Source organism: Botryllus schlosseri, chromosome 4, assembly GCF_051294905.1.
Source record: "Botryllus schlosseri isolate E-star chromosome 4, Bs_hap1, whole genome shotgun sequence".
In the NCBI taxonomy this organism is placed as follows: domain Eukaryota; kingdom Metazoa; phylum Chordata; class Ascidiacea; order Stolidobranchia; family Styelidae; genus Botryllus; species Botryllus schlosseri.
In genome coordinates, this window is record NC_137239.1 from 758,856 (window position 1) to 775,865 (window position 17,010).

Genomic DNA, 17,010 nt, shown 5'->3' on the forward strand with positions numbered 1-17,010 from the left:
AGAAAGAATTCCCAGGAGGATGTTAAGAGACAGATCAAATCCTCTGGAAACCCTTGACGATGATGAGTTCTTGAAACGTTACAGGCTGTCTAAATCGTCAACCTTTGAGCTTCTTGAAATTGTTGAGGAAGAACTATCATTCCCCAGCCGCCGTTGTCATGCGATCCCGCCTCATATCAGACTGCTGGTTGCTCTGCGTTTCTATGCTTCGGGCCAGCATCAACTTGAGGTCGGGGACCCTTTGTACATGAACAAAAGCACCGTGTGCAGAATTGTGAATCAAGTTTCCAGAGCTATTGCTCGCAGAAGGAGCCAATTTATGAGATTTCCAACGACAGCTCAAGAAATAACCGCGCAAATAACTTCATTTTATGGACAGCACCAGTTTCCAGCAGTGTTGGGTCTTGTTGATGCAACACACATACCAATATCAAACCCAGGAGGGGATAATGCACAACTGTACCGCAATCGAAATGGACTCTATTCTCTAAATGTGCAACTTGTGTGCAATGCAAACATGGAATTTACACATATAGTTGCCAGATGGTCTGGCTCTACATCTGACAACAGGGTGATGATGAACAGCACCGTTCCAATGCTCATGGACAACACCGGCAGTGTTCTACTTGGAGACAGTGCTTATTCTTGCGTTCCATATCTGATGACACCCTTCTCAAACCCCTTATCTCCAGCCGAAAAGAGGTATAATGAATCGCACATAGCCACCAGGATAAAAATAGTAAGATCGTGTGAAGTTTGGAAACAGAGATACCTTTGCCTCCAACTCGGCCTCCGTAATAAGCTTGAAAATACCTTGCCTATCATAGTTGCAACTGCTTGCCTGCATAACTATTCTATTAGACATGGCGAGGTGGATTTGGCAGAACAATACAAAACTGTCGAGACTGGTGACATTGGATCAACGGACTTTGACACGCCTCAAAGTTCCAGTGCTGGTCTTGCTAAACGCAGAGATATAGTCTGTAATCATTTTAGTTGAATATATTGCATTTTGTAGCAGTCTTATGATCAAGTGACCACCTTGGAGTCACAATTCAAATCCATTCATTGCACATTTTGACTCCTGTCAAGTCACAAAGTGATGTTGAATTTTCGAAGTACGGGGCATGTTTGAAGTCATTTTTGTAAAGTGACTCGAGTTATATCAAGTCATCTGTCTAAGTTGACTCAAGTCGTACCAACACCGTTTTGAGGCGTACCAAAATTTTGTGCTGATCTCTTCCTGGAAGTTGCAATAATGAAATACAAGTTTTTCACTGTTGGCAGCACATCCACACACCTGGATTATTTCATTGTTTAGCTGCCATTTTCCGCAATATATATGTTTTTTATAGGTGGTATGGCACGGTTGAACTTGTCAGTAATGTTGGCACTGTGCACTATGTCAAAAAGCAGTGTTGTAACCAAGTCACCAGTCAATCATGATTTGAGTCATTTTCAATTCATCACCAGGTAGATAGGCATAGGGCCGAGTCCTAGTCATAGTGTAGTGACTTGAGTCCGAGTGCAAGTCACTGATCAGTTTTGAGTTCAAATTATGTTACACCCGTCTTTTGCGATTCTGTTTGGGTGATATCGAATGTCTCGTATTCATATGTACTAATTTTCCTCTCTAAACAGTTCAGGCCAAGCCGGGCCTTTTTCCATATTCAATAGAATGACATGAGTCTAGCTAGCCATTACAACCCTGTCAAAAAACACATGAAAAATTTCTGCTATGGCTATCTTCGAAAATTTTTCCGACCAAATTCCCTGCCAGTACAAATACGTTGCGCCCACCTACAAAACAACACTTTATTGAGAGACGTAGCAAAAGAGACAAGGTAGGCATAATCAATGATTTCAAATAAGCAGGATGCGGCAGTGTAAAAGGCAGGCAAGTATCCATTTAGTAGAAACTGTTTGAATTTTGATTCGATAGTGATAAATCATAGGGTTAAGTGAAAAATCATGTTTTTCATACGTTACTGGAATTTTTGTATTTTACTGGTCAGTTGATGACAAGATTGAACAGCAACTTATGCAGGAAGCCTAATGACAATGAAAACAGGTGCATTTTTCATAATCATTTTCAGTTACATCATACAAGACGTGGTGATTTCACTGATGAAAAGTTATGTAAAGCCATACAAATTCTATGCTCTAATTGAGAGTGTCAAAGGTAACAACCATGTAGCAGGGCTTCCAAACTGTGAGTAAAATGGATATGGTGAAAACATGAACAATCGAATTGCAGAAGTAGAAAAACATACTCGATTACTTCAAAGATTGTAAAGTACCGTACTTTGTTAATGAGCAAAAACTCCTTGAATTTTTCCGCGAGGTTAAAGAATCATGCACACTAAACGTAAAATAGAGAAAAACAGCAGTGGAAATGAAGCACAAAATCAGCAAGTAATATAATGAGTCACGGGTTTATACAAGGTTCATGAGAAATCAGCATGTCTAAAACAACACGAAATCCGCAAACCTTGAATGCACGCTCGTATTGGAGGTGGTAGACACTGGGCTGGGCGAAATCAAGTACTGCAGTGATTCGATGCTGAATCAAATATTAGGCTCCAAGTCAAGTCGAGTGTCACTCCGTGTTTATTTCAAGGAGTTTTGTAGGACCAAGTCAATGCCCAAAATTTCATAAAATTTGGACTTGCTACTACAGTAGAAAAGTGATGGTTGTTGCTCGCCATGTCTTATCGATAATACGAATATAGCCTACGAAAAAAATATGTGGAGGTACAGCTAACAGACGAATCAATGAGTTAGTTAGTCACAAAAGAAGTGCACCTTCCATACTCGTCAATGTTTATTGCTGATTTATGGCACATAATGATCAGTTTTTACGTGTGGATACATGACGAGCAGAAGTCAACAAGCACTTTGTTTGATTGTGCGGCAAACCTGTTTGACGGGAGTGTTGGGCAGGCTGTTTGGTCTCAGTCATTTAAGCCGTGCTTCATCAAATAATGCATTTTGTGTTGCGTTGTAGTTTAAATGCCTAGGTTTGTGCCGTAGAGGGATTAATGTTTGTCCCAAGTAAACCAGAAATAATTGCTTTTCTTACGAAACCTAGATTCGAGGTAATTCTATTCCTTCTGGACTCTTTGCTAACTTAAACTGAATGTTATGAAGCTTATGATGCCAGTTGCCTAATTAAACGATTCGTTCAAGCAAATACGGCTGGTTTTTAATATTCAAATGAAACAGTTGCGGTCTCTTGAAACTACTTGGCTGTCACCAATGTTCCCTCTAATTTTTGACGAGTCTGCGCACACTCACCAACTTACTGCGCGGACCCTTGAACAACAGTGCGTAACGACTAAAAGAAAGGTCATCACTACGGATTTTCTGTGCGCAACTTAGATTTGCAATGCACAGAGACCGTTTCAGCACTGCGCATTTACGCACGTGCGCAGCTTAGAGGGAACATTGGCTGTCACCCAAACCAAACCTAACAAAAAAACTGGTGACTCTTCATGACGGCGAGATAGTATGAATGGTGCGCAAAGTTCTAATAAGCACCGTTTATGCGATAACAAAGAAGATATTCTTTCATTGCACTTTAGCAACAATGCTGTGGGCCGATCGCGGCTTCACAGTCATGTCATTTCCAATAACGTGCGTTTCAAGGCCATTACGGTGGCAAATAGTATGGATAGTATAATTTTCATTGAAAAATTGAGTATCATTTCAGTAAAAGAAAAAATCCTCTCATGACTCGACTTGATAGAATTAACACTCGATTCAGATTTGAGTACCCGAGTCATTGTGCCCAGCACTACGAACTAGTTAACTTCTTCATTTTCGCCGCATGTAATTCTTCGGCCATTTCCAGTTTCCTCTTGACCAGCTCCAGTTTTCTTCGCTTCACCTCCATCTTCATTTCAACATATTTCACATTTAGGTTATGCTCCTTCTTCGCCATATCGACTATGCAGTCATCTGAAATGAACACAGAGCTTGTGAGATAGGAGGCAAAACTATTTCATGTAGTTGCTGGTGGCTTTATTTACTGATTGGAATATTCCATGCATATTGCTTATAATAATTGAAACTAGGCTTGTAGAAGTGGTTGTAATGACTCGACTGGTGATATTTTTGTGACTCGAGTCATTTTTTCAAATGTGTAACATGACGGGACTCGAGTCAATTTTTGGGATGACTTGACTTGTACTCTAGTCATTGTCCAAGACTCGAACCAAGTCACATGACTTTGAGACTGTAACTTCGAAAAATAGTTAACGTTACCTTATCATTGGCATTCCGTCTATCATTCCTGACACTTGGAAAATAGAGCCAGGAAACGTTAAAGGGGCACTGCGCTCTAAAAATGATGTGGTCTCAAATTGAAGATAAAAACGAACAAAAATTTGTGGCCGCGGCCATTTTCGTCAGAACGCCACCGTAATGGAGCTGCAATTTATAGAAATTACTACAAGACCAGCTGCCGCGGAAAATGTCTGTACAGTAAGCTTGGCTCGTTTGGCACGATACAGTTCTGTCTGTAGAAAAACCAGGCATTAGATTAGAATTAAGATTAGAGCATAAAAATATTTCACAAATTAGATCAGAATTATCTAGTTGTCCGAGTCTGCACTTAAGAAGCAGTGAGCGAAATCAATTGAGTAATTTGAAAAAATTCAAGTACTTCATTGCCGACCACTTCTGCACAAACCTGGCTTTATACTGGACTTGTGTGCTCCTGACTTCTTCTCGGCAATAGCTGTGCATCCTATTGGTGTATCAACTGTCGCAATATCTGTATATGGATTGCATTTTGAGATCCATTTCACAGCCACACGCGTGATTTATAGAACTACTAACCTTCATTCGTATCACATGCAGCAGATTCATTCATTTTGCTAGCAGTGGGTTCCACGCCTGTGCCTAAGAAGGCAGTCCAGTCATCTGCATTAGGGCTGAATGAGATTTTTCGAACCAATATAGGTGCAAGATATTCATAATTTACCTGGGTTGATGTCAAAAGGCTCAGTAGGCGGGGAATCTGCAGACACAATTTGACGATTAATATTAACGTCTATGAAGAGTACGGTTTTTCAAAAATAACTTTTCTGCTCAAATTTTACTGGCAATACGATACAAGTTTTAGGTTGGCTAAAAAAACACTGCACACCAGCACACCAAATTTGATCCAATGACACCCTGTAAAAGTGAAATAATATTTGGTTGCCAAATTGTAGTTGTGCCCTACGAAATTTCCAAGTTGTCCAAAAAAAAAATGATGCATAGCAGTTTGGCTCAATTTCGACCACTACATTCGAAGTTATTGAACACTTTACTTCAATTTTACTGGTCGAAATTGAGCCAGATTTGCTACAACTTGATAATTTCATGGGGTTGTCAGTAAATTCATATTTTTTTATTTTTTTTTAAATATATTAGAATTTTTTCTACAGGTTGGTAATAAGACAAATTTGTTGGGCAGCGTTTTATCAGCTAGCCACTCAAATATGAGGTGAAATAGGTTGTTTTTTAACAACCCCAATGACATAGAACAGTGGTCGGGAAGCTATGGCTCGCGAGGCATATCTGGCTCTTTCAGGTGCAAGATATGGCTCTTTGACAAATTTTTAATTTTCTACTTAATTTATCAATATTAGAGCAACTTGTTTGACCGCCAGGATAATTATTCGTGTGGCGGCATAAACATGTCTTTGAGAGGTCAGGACAATGGGGTATCCAGGGTTAGGGGCTAATACCATCCTTTTCAAAATCCCCTAATTTAAGTTGCTGTAGCGCCAGCGACTAACACCACTCGCAATTTCGATGTATCCGCCATCGCACGCCTCGATATCTTGGTTTGCACGATACCTTGATTGATTACAGAGAATAGCAGATGTGGCGACGCTTAGCCTATAGGACAACACAGTTTTCAAATACAAATTATATCTTCCTGATCCACGCCAAGAAATAAACTGCCTCGCAAGTGATATTCACAATTACAAATCCAAATTAAAAACAACGGCACAGGTATCCATGTTCTTTATGGGTAACAAAATGTAGGTGTCAATCAATATTTAGATTTTCGAAATCAGCGTGACAATTACATTTCATTAAAGGGGCACTGCGCTCTAAAAATGATGTGGTCTCAAATTGAAGGTAAATCGCGTCGAGCAAGTGCGACGGTGAAGATATCGTGCCATGTAACGGGTTAAGCAGCCGCGGCAGCTGGTCTCGTAGAAATTTCAATAAATTGTAGCTCCATTACGGTGGCGTTCTGAAGGAAATGGCCGCGGCCAAAAATTTTTGTTCGTTTTTACCTTCAATTTGAGACCACATCATTTTTAGAGCGCAGTGCCCCTTTAATATTTGTGATTGTCAATTTTATGCTACTTACAATGAGTTGCGCTATCACAGGTGAAGCTTAGCCCGTCTGTGCCTTACCTCTCTTTTCGCGCCTTATTTTCGAACAATAAATATGAAAATTGAGTGATTTTGGGAATAAAAATGTTCAAAATCTAGTCATTCATAACCATCATTGCAGGTTTCACAATTTTCCTTCACTCCTCCCTGACAACATGTGAGGCACTTCCTCACTTGCCTCCCCTAATCGCACGTCACTGACATATCATACCCTGCAGTGGGTATGTGCTGCTGCAGTGACTATGTTTGACTCCACCTACGCATGCGGGCACACTACGAATCCCAATATAGTGCTACCAATACATCACGTATTTTCAATTGCGACGTAACAGTTGATTGGCAAGTATGGCTGTTTGAGAGCTGGGTAATATTATGCCAGGGGCTCCAGAAAAATTTAAAATGTGCCCCCCACAATCTCAGATTTTCATGAAAATTGATAAGCCTGGAAAACTATTCTTTCTGATTTCAGAAAAACAAATTTTATAAAAATCAGTCAAGTACAGCCGAAGATGTGGACGTTCAAAAATTGCTGTTTTTGTGTTCGCTCAAACGGAAAAAACGTCAGAAATTTATACATGCAATTTAAATTTGCTATATTTTGGTCAAATTAGGGTTGTTGAGGGTGACACTTTCACACATGTTCATTTACATCCTACTTGATACTTTGTCCCCTTCTTTGACACCTGGGGTTGCGTAGTACAACCTTTAACCCTGTGATTTTGTTCATGTCTTGAAAAATTGCTCACACGTGACGTCGTTTTTAATTGCAAATATATTTTGACTAAGAGGTTGTGTCATCAAGTGTAAGGTGTCATTAGAAAGCTCTTGACAAGGACTGGATATTGGATATTTCGAAATTAAACAATTTTTTCAACACTTGTTCACAAAAAAATTTTCTAATGTGACGATGAAATATCCACTAATTCTATTGTTGATTTTGAAAGTACTTTCCAAGAGCTTTCCAATGATAACTTACACTTGATGACACCACCTGTTAGCCATGAGATATCTGCAATTAAAACTGACGTCATGCATGAGTGCCTTTGAAACTTATAAGTAAAAGCATGGGTTCAAAGGTCAAACTAGGCGGCCCCAGGTGTCAAAGAAGGTGAAAATGCATTGAGTGTGCTATAAATGACCTAGTGTGAAAGTTTCGCCCTCAACAGCCTTAATTTGATCCAATTATGGCAAATTTAAGTTACATGTATATATTTCTGCCATTTTTTCCACTTGAGCGATCACAAAAATATCAATTTTTGGACAGTCATACCTTCGGTTCTAGTCGACCTTTTTTGATGAAATTTGGATTTCTGAAATCAGAAAACAAAGCTCTGTAAGCATGCCAATTTTCATGACGTTTCGAGAAGGTGGGAATATGGCATGGAGCACCTGAAATGTACTGACCCAGCTACAATTGAAAATATAGGGTCAATATGGCTCTCGGTCAATAAAGGTTCCCGACCCCTGCCATAGAATATACCTTACTCACCACCAGCTGCCTCTTCACACTCATTCGCACCCTTGTCTGGTGCAGAGTCACTGTCAAAGCTGTCATATGAAGATTGTGACTGATATGTGATGAGACCTGAAACGAAACATGTTAACATAAAACAATGGTAAAATTTGCACATCCAGGAATACTTAAATATATTGAGTTCTATATATGATCAACCTCACCTGTAACCCAAGCAACTTGCCCCCCAACCTAACCCTTAGACACAACCTAGTTTTACCCGTAACCGGCAATTGCATCTCATTCTTAAACCAAACGTACAGGGGTAATGATGTTACGTCTGATTAGAAATCGGATATGGTGTGGTTATCCAACACACAACTCTGCTCAGGTGATATCGAAAGCCTCGCATTCATAATGTAGGCTAATTTTACCTACCCCAGCTCACCTGTTATATCAGGCAAAACGTACCGAGATTCCAGTAGGGCTTGTATTCACACAAATACTTACGGTGAACTTTCCGTAGTATTTCATCAATCTCTGACGGAGGAGGTCCGCCCCCAGTTTGCAGAAGAGAATACACTTTTTTCGTTCTCTGCTTCAGATTTTTCCATACATTTTGGATTTGGCCAATCGTTCTCTGATAACCCGTGTTTGAAGCTTCATACTGCTCAAATATTGCTTGCCAGGCTTTCTCTTTTCGCTGACAAGTAGCGCCATCCGTCTTCTTGTTCTCCACGATATGTAGATTAGCTTCAACTAGTTCCAGTATTCGATATTTTTCCGATTGACTGAAGTTTCCCCTCATTTTATAAACCACTTCTCGAACAATTCTCAAACACTCATCAATCAATCCCGGCTAAAACGAATCTTACAGTGTGCGAGAGAGAGAGAGAAAGGGAGAGAGAGAGATACCGTACTGTGGGTTCGTCAACCGGAACAGGGGCAACTTTTTGCAACACTTTGCAACTTTCTCGATTTTTCATGAAAATATTCTCGATTTTGGTGAAACTATCGAATGTGACTATCATGCATATCATGAACGCGTGATGTGCATATGCCGCAGGACAAGGAAGGTGCAGATATAGCCTTTTTACGGCTAAAGTCTTGCACCACCCCTCCATGCTATCTCAGTAATGCATATTGCATGAGCGCCAAGCAGGGAAGTCATGGATACCAGTGTTACTAATCAGGTCTTTGGTCTGACCCGGCCGGGGATCGAACCCACGACTGTGCGTTGAGGACGCGTGCGATTGTTGCGCTTATGATTCCTAGATGAAAGTCGTGAAAAGTTGCAATAGAACTGATAAATAAACTTGGAAATTTCTAGCTTCCGCATATCTTCTATGTCTTGATCTAGAACACGAAATCTTTGCAGTTGCGATTTATCAGTTGCACATCCTGCTCCCAGGTGCAATCAAATCATGCCCATGTAATCGCCCTCACCTTCCTTCTTCAAGGCTACCGCGTTGCAAAGAAAGTATATCATATCGAAAGGATAAATATCCCTTGTAAAATAATGGCAATATAGTGTTAATTTTGGCGCAGAATTCATAAGATTCACGAATTTGACTCGTATTGGAGTAGACACTTGCGTGATTGTTTTGATTTTTGCTCTTTAATATGCATCAATAGTTTTCTTGTGATGGCGTAAAGGTGTTGCATAGGCGGTGCCGGTAGCGGCCAAGGGCCAACGCTATTTGCACGCTACAAGCCGCACTAGAGTGAGTGAGTGAGGGCCATTGCCGCAGTCATACATTGGTATATTGGTACCGGTGCATGGCACAATCCGGTTTGATGGCATGATATGAAAGTATGTAGTTGTACTATTTGGTTGTCACTGTCATTATTATTCAGAGAAAATACCCGCACATTATTGTTGTGATCACACCTACATCTTTATGTCCAGTTGCTATAACGATATAGACGCCGACTTTATAATCCAACCCATATCATGAGAGTTAATATTTACTTTTAGCGCGGGGTCTTTTGTTAACTCGGCCCATTGTATGTGAATTCTTTCATCGTTGACGGAATGCGTGCTTTGTGACGGCGAATTTCGGAATGAATTCAGTCAACAACGGTCACGCCTGTGACGGAGATGGAGATAGCGTGCACATGGTGGTAAACAGAGATTCAACTGCAGGCAGACAAGCAGGTAGGTCCTATGTCATGCAGGCTGTTGTTTGACGATATGCATCGTGCACATATCTGTTTGCTAAGTGCACATTTGATGTATTCTTCAACTCTGTCAACAATTCCTTTCCTTGATTGATAGCACTGCACTGTAATTGCGGTTTGTTGTCGATTATTGTATATCTATTAGGTGGCGGGGATTGTGGTTATGTTCTAGATGTTCAATGTTGTCCTGTTATTCTATTCATCAATTTTAGGAAGACGGCTACTGTTTTGCATTTGAATGAGCCATCAGAACATATATAGGGGGAGAGGAGGCCAAGATGAGACCCGGAGCAAGATGAAACATGCAATTTTTTTATAGAAAATTTTTCTAATGGACAGATCCCTTCAACTATGTTGTTCCCAATTTCATTCTACAGTCCTACCATATTAAAAAGGCAAAGAGATTTTAGGTTGGGCAGAAAAATTCCCAAAACTATAATTATTTTCATAGTCCATGTCAGTTATGTGAATTCATGTTAAAACAACATTACTGAAGCTGCTTGAGTCCAATGTTAGCAGTGTAATCACACACTTACCTAGTTGAAAAGTAACAGACGGAAAATTTTTTATTCAAGTTTATACGATGATTGATGTGTGGGGGTAAGATGAGACAAAACCATGGGGTAAGTTGGAACATGGGTATCAGAGGGCTTTCCTATTCGAGGCCTCGTAATATTGGAAATTTACTGTTGAAGGCACACAAAATGTATTATTTATCTAGTAGTTTACCAGATGTTACATTACAAGTCAAAATAATAACAAAACTCTTATTGTTGCTGGATCTCATGGATACTTGGTTTTTGATGTCATTTAAATTTGAATATGATGTACAAATTCTTTTTAAAAGTGAATTATTTCATGATGATTATATTTTATTCACGATGTTGCTAGTGCTAGTTGATTCATCATTTGGGATGAATTGGTGGTGTAATAAGCAAGAATTGCTTGGTGTCTCACCTTGAACACAGTGTGTCTCATCCTACCCTCACCCGGGAGTAAGTTCAGACATTTGAGCAAGGATTTTTGAGGGCCAGGAAATCCATAAGAATGTTGCTCAATATAACTCGAGCCATGGTCATAAATAGTACCGATCACAGGCTTTCCATGGGTACCAAAATTAATCCTCAGAAGGCATTACTCTTTGAGTGGCGTTGAATTATCAGAAAAGTGTCTTATCTTTGCCTCCTCTCCAGTAGTTGCTTGGTCAATAGCATAGAGGCGTTTCAGCCAGACTTGGGCAACTAGATAGGCTAATTACAATTGCTTAAGAACAATAATTAAAGCAAAATCCCGGTAATATAATTCTAATCTAATTTGTGAAATGCTTCCATGCTCAATGCTCATATTGTAATTCTATTTCTGAGTTTCCTGAAAAAATACAACATCAGAACTGTATTGTGCGAAACGATTAAAGCTTGGTGTACAGACATTTGTCATCCTCATGCTTATGACAACGAACTATGATTCGATATCAGCTGAACTTGTTTTTTTTTGCAAATTCTGCAATCTAATTTGAAAAAAAACTGTAGCTATAATTCTAATTCTAAATGAATTAGTAGAAGCTGATAATTTCCTAGTTATCATATCCTTGTTGCAGAATGTCGCTCTGAAGCCTTGAGAAGTTATCAGATGGTTCACCAATGTTTTTGCCTGAATGCTCATAATATTAGACTGAGAACAGAAACAAACTAATCACACGATGTGCAAAGATTGTGAATCGTGTGAAAGATCCTATTCATGTCTCTTGCAAAATGAAAGAATTAGGCCGTACAACTTCAGTAGCATAGCTGTTAATGGTTCCCTTTCCGTAATTAGATGCAAGTGATCGAAATTTTCCTCACATGACTGTGGGTTAGTGTTGTTCAAAAATATCTTTTTTCTTCAAATTTTATTGGCTATTCCATAAAATTGTTACCTTAGCTAAAAAAAGACGCTGCACACCAAATCTGACTCTATTCCCACGGATAGAAGCTAGTCTGTTAGAGCCTAGAAACTTTGAATTTATGAAAAAAAGTAAACATACGCTATTTTCTCAAATTTGACTGGTAACCCTATGAATTTGAGAACTTCTATCTAAAAAATACGATACATATATTGATATTTTGTTCTAATTCCAACTGGTAGAACAAGGTTATTTGTGTTGAAAATTTTGTATTTTCGAACGACCCTACTGTGAAATGTGTATATATAGCGACATGAATATTAGGCTATTCAGCCCTAAAGATTAACGGGCCATGATCTGACAAATCAAGCTCGCCTACCGACACATGGCACATTCATTTTGTCGCTGTCTTTTATGTTATCCTTTCTTGAATCAAGTGCGCGTTCATCTTATTTACACGCTCTAGGCCCAGGGGGTGTCTGATTAAAAGTCTAATCCAAGTCGTATGGTCACCCTCCTATCTTTCCGTTATATCGCAATCTTGCAGGGTGTTTTGATTTGATGAAACTTTCAATAAAATGACTGGTTGATTTATTGATAGAACCACGTGACAGCTCGTCCGTGAAATATGTCCCAAGGGATGAGCTGCAAAGCGGTAGTCGTGCTTTACCAATCAGTCTTGTAGAAACTACTGATCCAGTTAATTAACGGTCAACAATTTAATGTCTTTCTAGTAGTTCTCATTCTAGTTCTAGTTTCGTATTTTGTAACGTGAGTAGTTCCAGTTCTAGTTCTTGTGGTGCAGTTATCAAATAATTTAGTTGTGATACCAGTATTCTGTTTTTTTTGGGTGTGTGCTTACGTGTGTGTTTGTTGACACTGTATTTCAGGCTTCCTTTAGTATATGAATGATGGAAAATTGATCACCAGAATTGTTACTAAACCTTTGTACCTGGGCATCACTTTTGCATTGCTTCTCCGTGATAATTATGAACTCAAAACTTAGCATTAGTTTAAATCAACAAATTTTGTTAAGTAGCACCATAAATTGTTTGCATCATTGGGTAAATTCAAAATTTTCAAACTGTGCGAAATCCGCGATTATTGGTTGGAATGAATTAAAATTTGGTGTGCGTCGTTTTTTAAGGCAACCTAACGGTTTAATCACGTAGGCCTAACCAGCAAGATTCAGGAAAAAAATTTTTTTTTTGAACAGCCCTAATGAACATGTTGCGTAGGCTCGGTGTAATGCTTTTCAGTAAAGAGATAACACTCTACCAGTTTAGGAAGTGATTCATCCTTTTGGATCCTTTTCTTAGTTGCGCGGCATTGTGTTGTGCAAGTGTTTCATGTGTTGTGCAGTGGTCTGAAATGAATTAACGCCTTCACTGAATCTAACTAATGCAGAGACCTATCACTTGAAATGCATTATCACAGAATATCCTTGAATTGCCCATATGATGAATTTAAAAATGAATTACTTGATGACATCTTATTGTCATATTAACACTGTTGCCTTACCTCGTCTGGACATGGCTTCATTCGACTGCTATTATTATTTTTTTTTTCTGATTTTTTTAAACCAACAGCCAGATCATGTAGGGAAGGCTTGGTTAACTAGATAATTCCAGTAATACCTAGATTAATTACAGCCAAATGCCAGCAATCTAGTTACTGGTATATTCTAATTTGTGAAATGCTTCTTCGCTCTAATTATAATTGTTATATAATTTCTGCTTTTCTTGAAAATACTACAGAAGAAATGTACAGTGCAAAAAATATTCTAGTCTAATTTGGAAAAAAATGTATTTATATAGTTGAAGAGCTTCTTGGAGGTACACAACTTCAATGTAAAATTGAATAGTATATTCATGTTAAAATAAACCCAAATATTTTCGGCTGACACTCGTCAGGGGTAATCGTCAGCAACTGTGCTCTTTCCAATTCTGTACTAGTTGCTGACATTTACCCCTGACGAGTCTCAGCCGAAAATATTTGGGTTTATTTCAATATGAATATACTATTCGATTTATATAGTTATAATCTCAATCTTATTTGGATTAAATGAACATTTTCTAGTTGTCCAAATTTGTCTCTCCCTCTCTGTAGATATGAGTTTGAAAATTATGTGCAGGGAAGGACTCATCTTTACAATTTATCAATCTCTACCTTTTCCTGTATAGATTCTCCTGGTTCTTCCTCTACTATTAATCACGATGCAGTCGAGCTGAGAATTGACGAAATCGGTGGAAACCAATACAGGAGAGACAAAGGCTCGGTTTCGTCTCAAGATATCTTATTACCTGGCTCAGTTTTGGACGATCAAAACGCGATGGCGGTATGTTGTTGTCATTTATCATGTTTTTGCAATGACTTCACAAGACTTTAAGACTTAAAAATGGAAAATGACTTAACTCGAGTCAAATTGTGTATTGACTCGAACCAAGTCACATGACTCGATACTCGGATGGCCGCGACAAGCATTTCATTGTGATTTTGAAGAATAGTTAAGTTCCACATTATTGGTACCGTATCACGTCTATCAGTATTTTACATGAATATTAGCGCCAGAAAATGTTAAGAATCGGTAAAATAATAATATTTATGAATATGCTACTAGGGATTCTATATCACTAAATCAGTGTTTTAAAAAGTGTATTGAACATGACTTGAAATGGAAACTAAGCAGGGAACACAATGACTTGAGACTCGGACTCGAGTCTTAACACTATCACTCTTACTTAACCATCCACACCCTGACTCAGACTTGACTCGGTTATAAATTGAAAATGACTCGAGCAAAAACTTTGAAAGTAGGATTGACTTGTGACTCCGAACCTCTCAACTTGTTTACGACCCCGACATCAACTGATAAGTGTGAAATTTCTTGCTTTTTTGCAGGAAATATGTGTTAACTTTTCACCTACAAAAATCAGAGTCTTGTTAAGAAACTTTTATATTTTCATATAATTCAATAATTCAAAAAGTTGAAGCTTACTCGTTGTGTTTGATATCATAATGAATTTTTCAATGCCTTGGCAAACATAGGCTAGTGATTGGTAGCATGTCGGTCCACATGTATGTAATAATATCTGTAATAATATCTGTAATAACTTGACATATCAACGCTACTTCAAGTGGAAGTACAAAATGAAGGTATGCGAAGTATGCCAAGTAGTTACTTTCAAAAAGTAGATCTATCCATGGGTTTGTATAATTTTAGCAAAAAGCATTTTCGTGGCCATCATAGTATGACTATTGACATTACAAATAGCTGAATTTTCGAAGATATATTCAGGTTCTGTGATACAGGAGATATTTCGTCTGGTTGTTATGATAATTTCCCCATGAAAGTGGCGTTAACATCTCCCTTAGCTATTTTCCACTTACAGTGGTCAACCAGGGTAACTGCGTAATATTTGCAAAACTTTCTAGACTGGAATCTGGCTGTCTCATTACGTGATTCCGCTTTAAAATTCGTGAAAAATTTTTGCATAGAATGATATAATTTTCTCACAAAAGCTGTGCAACTGTGCAAGTGACATAGCATACTCACAGGAGCGGTATATAAAATCACTTTATTGCTATCCATCTCTGAGTATGTGAATTCAGACACTTTCTTCGTCAAGGTAGGGCAAAGCCCCAGTGCTTCCTAATTTGATATGATAAACAATATCTTAATTACGATTTCCCTGACAGGATGAAAGTCGAGAGATTACGTCGTTCACAAACCCAGCTATCACGGAAGATGTCGCGTAAGCACATATGTAATATTGATCTGTACCCAGCCTGTAGTTCTATATCATTGACATTATTATCAGTTGGCCAGATGATTTTTGATCGTAGTCCAATACTCATATCATATCTTCAAAAATTAACCTCCTGTCCAGCTATCTAATGATTACATAGCATTGCGTCTTGAGTATTGCATTGTGCATTGTGTGACTTTGGGTGGATGAAATCAATAGAATTGCTGATCATGAAAGTTTTATTTCTAAAATGTGTGATAATAATGTTCTTAACATCCTATAAAATAATACCTGATCCTTCAATGCTTTCATCTAACGTGAAAACGTACGCTAAAATGAGTAAATTTGAAGGCATGTTTTGAATACTGTTATACAATTGCCTGGGGCCAATTATGTAGGAAAGTCTCATTTCAATTTTGAATCGGGGAGATTTTCAGCTCGGAAGGAAATGGTGATGCAGTATTTACATGTCCTGAGATTTGCTCGACTGTTGTGTCTTGTAGACTTGTAGTTGAGATACCATCGGGAGTTTATTTTTTAACTAAAGAAGCCGGCATCTCGGTTTTAAGCTAATAAATTCGTTATATTTTACTACTCTCAACCACAATTGTACAAACTACCATTCTTGTTGGTTGACGAATATTTGAATAGTTTTGCGGTTTTTGAGATGCGAGTAGTTCTAGTTCTACATTTTAAAAATAATATAGTTGTAGAACATCCAGTATACCGTAGTTTGGTGTGAATTGGGACACGGGTGCTCTCATGGGGATGTTCTCTCGGCTATTGCTAACTCATAGTTATCACTACTAACAGTGGAGTTGCCAGTAGTTTTGTGGTTCGGAGCCGTTCCCATTTCCAACTGGAAACTCGCCCTTTTCAATTCTATCTCCAATATTTGTTCGCTCGTCTGCAAGTTAGCAATTGGCATAATCAGTTTTAGATAGTTCTTTTGGTTAGTTAGATGCATATTTTTGAAATTTGCTAGTTCTAGCTCTAGTTGCGCATTTTGTGAATCCAGTGGTTTGTACAAGTCTTCTTCAACAAGCAATCTGTTATTTCTGACTGTTAAAATGTTATTTACTCCAAAACCTGTTTTTTGTTGTTGCTCACAGCTCCCCCATAGTGGGTAACAGCACTCATTAAGCGAGGGAAAATGATGATATTACTCGTCACATAGTTGAAAGGTGTTTTCCTCTCTGTTTTATACATAGAATACCCGATGCCTTTCAGTTTAGTGAAGTGAAATTTCTTATGCCTAGGATTCCACAAAAGCCTTCGATACGGATGGAAGACCTTATCCGCGATCAGGATCTTTTGGATCTAACGATACATCAGGTTAGCAT

At 38.5% G+C, this 17,010-nt stretch overlaps 2 protein-coding genes and 1 long non-coding RNA gene across 6 annotated transcripts in view; 1 reads left to right on the forward strand and 2 right to left on the reverse strand.

Moving 5' to 3' along the window:
* LOC145437866 (uncharacterized) overlaps positions 1-17,010 on the reverse strand; it is a 430,122-nt gene that overhangs the window by 62,470 nt on the left and 350,642 nt on the right. The gene's annotated exons all lie outside the window — the stretch shown is intronic.
* LOC145437858 (myb/SANT-like DNA-binding domain-containing protein 3) lies at positions 1,802-8,873 on the reverse strand. Of its 4 annotated transcripts, none has more exons than XR_013914751.1 (7): positions 8,366-8,852; positions 7,892-7,987; positions 4,988-5,023; positions 4,843-4,926; positions 4,694-4,777; positions 3,475-3,960; positions 1,802-3,265 (listed from the first exon to the last, which is right to left on the reverse strand). XR_013914751.1 is itself a non-coding variant. In XM_080315209.1 (6 exons), the coding sequence occupies exons 1-6, from the start codon at positions 8,661-8,663 to the stop codon at positions 3,797-3,799; spliced, it is 741 nt and encodes a 246-aa protein (XP_080171335.1). In that variant the 5' UTR covers positions 8,664-8,873; the 3' UTR covers positions 1,802-3,796. The 4 variants fall into 4 exon arrangements, 2 of the variants coding, with proteins under 2 accessions (XP_080171335.1, XP_080171333.1); XR_013914750.1 differs by having other exon boundaries at positions 1,802-3,244; positions 3,447-3,960; XM_080315209.1 differs by having other exon boundaries at positions 1,802-3,960; positions 4,843-4,905; positions 8,366-8,873.
* Positions 9,579-17,010, forward strand: part of LOC145437843 (uncharacterized) — a 37,769-nt gene continuing 30,337 nt past the window's right edge. Inside the window, exons 1-4 of the mRNA XM_080315181.1 lie at positions 9,579-10,013; positions 14,102-14,256; positions 15,618-15,673; positions 16,927-17,002. Coding sequence (XP_080171307.1) covers positions 9,920-10,013; positions 14,102-14,256; positions 15,618-15,673; positions 16,927-17,002 — 381 coding nt within the window. The 5' untranslated portion in view covers positions 9,579-9,919. The remainder of the gene's footprint in view (positions 10,014-14,101; positions 14,257-15,617; positions 15,674-16,926; positions 17,003-17,010) is intronic.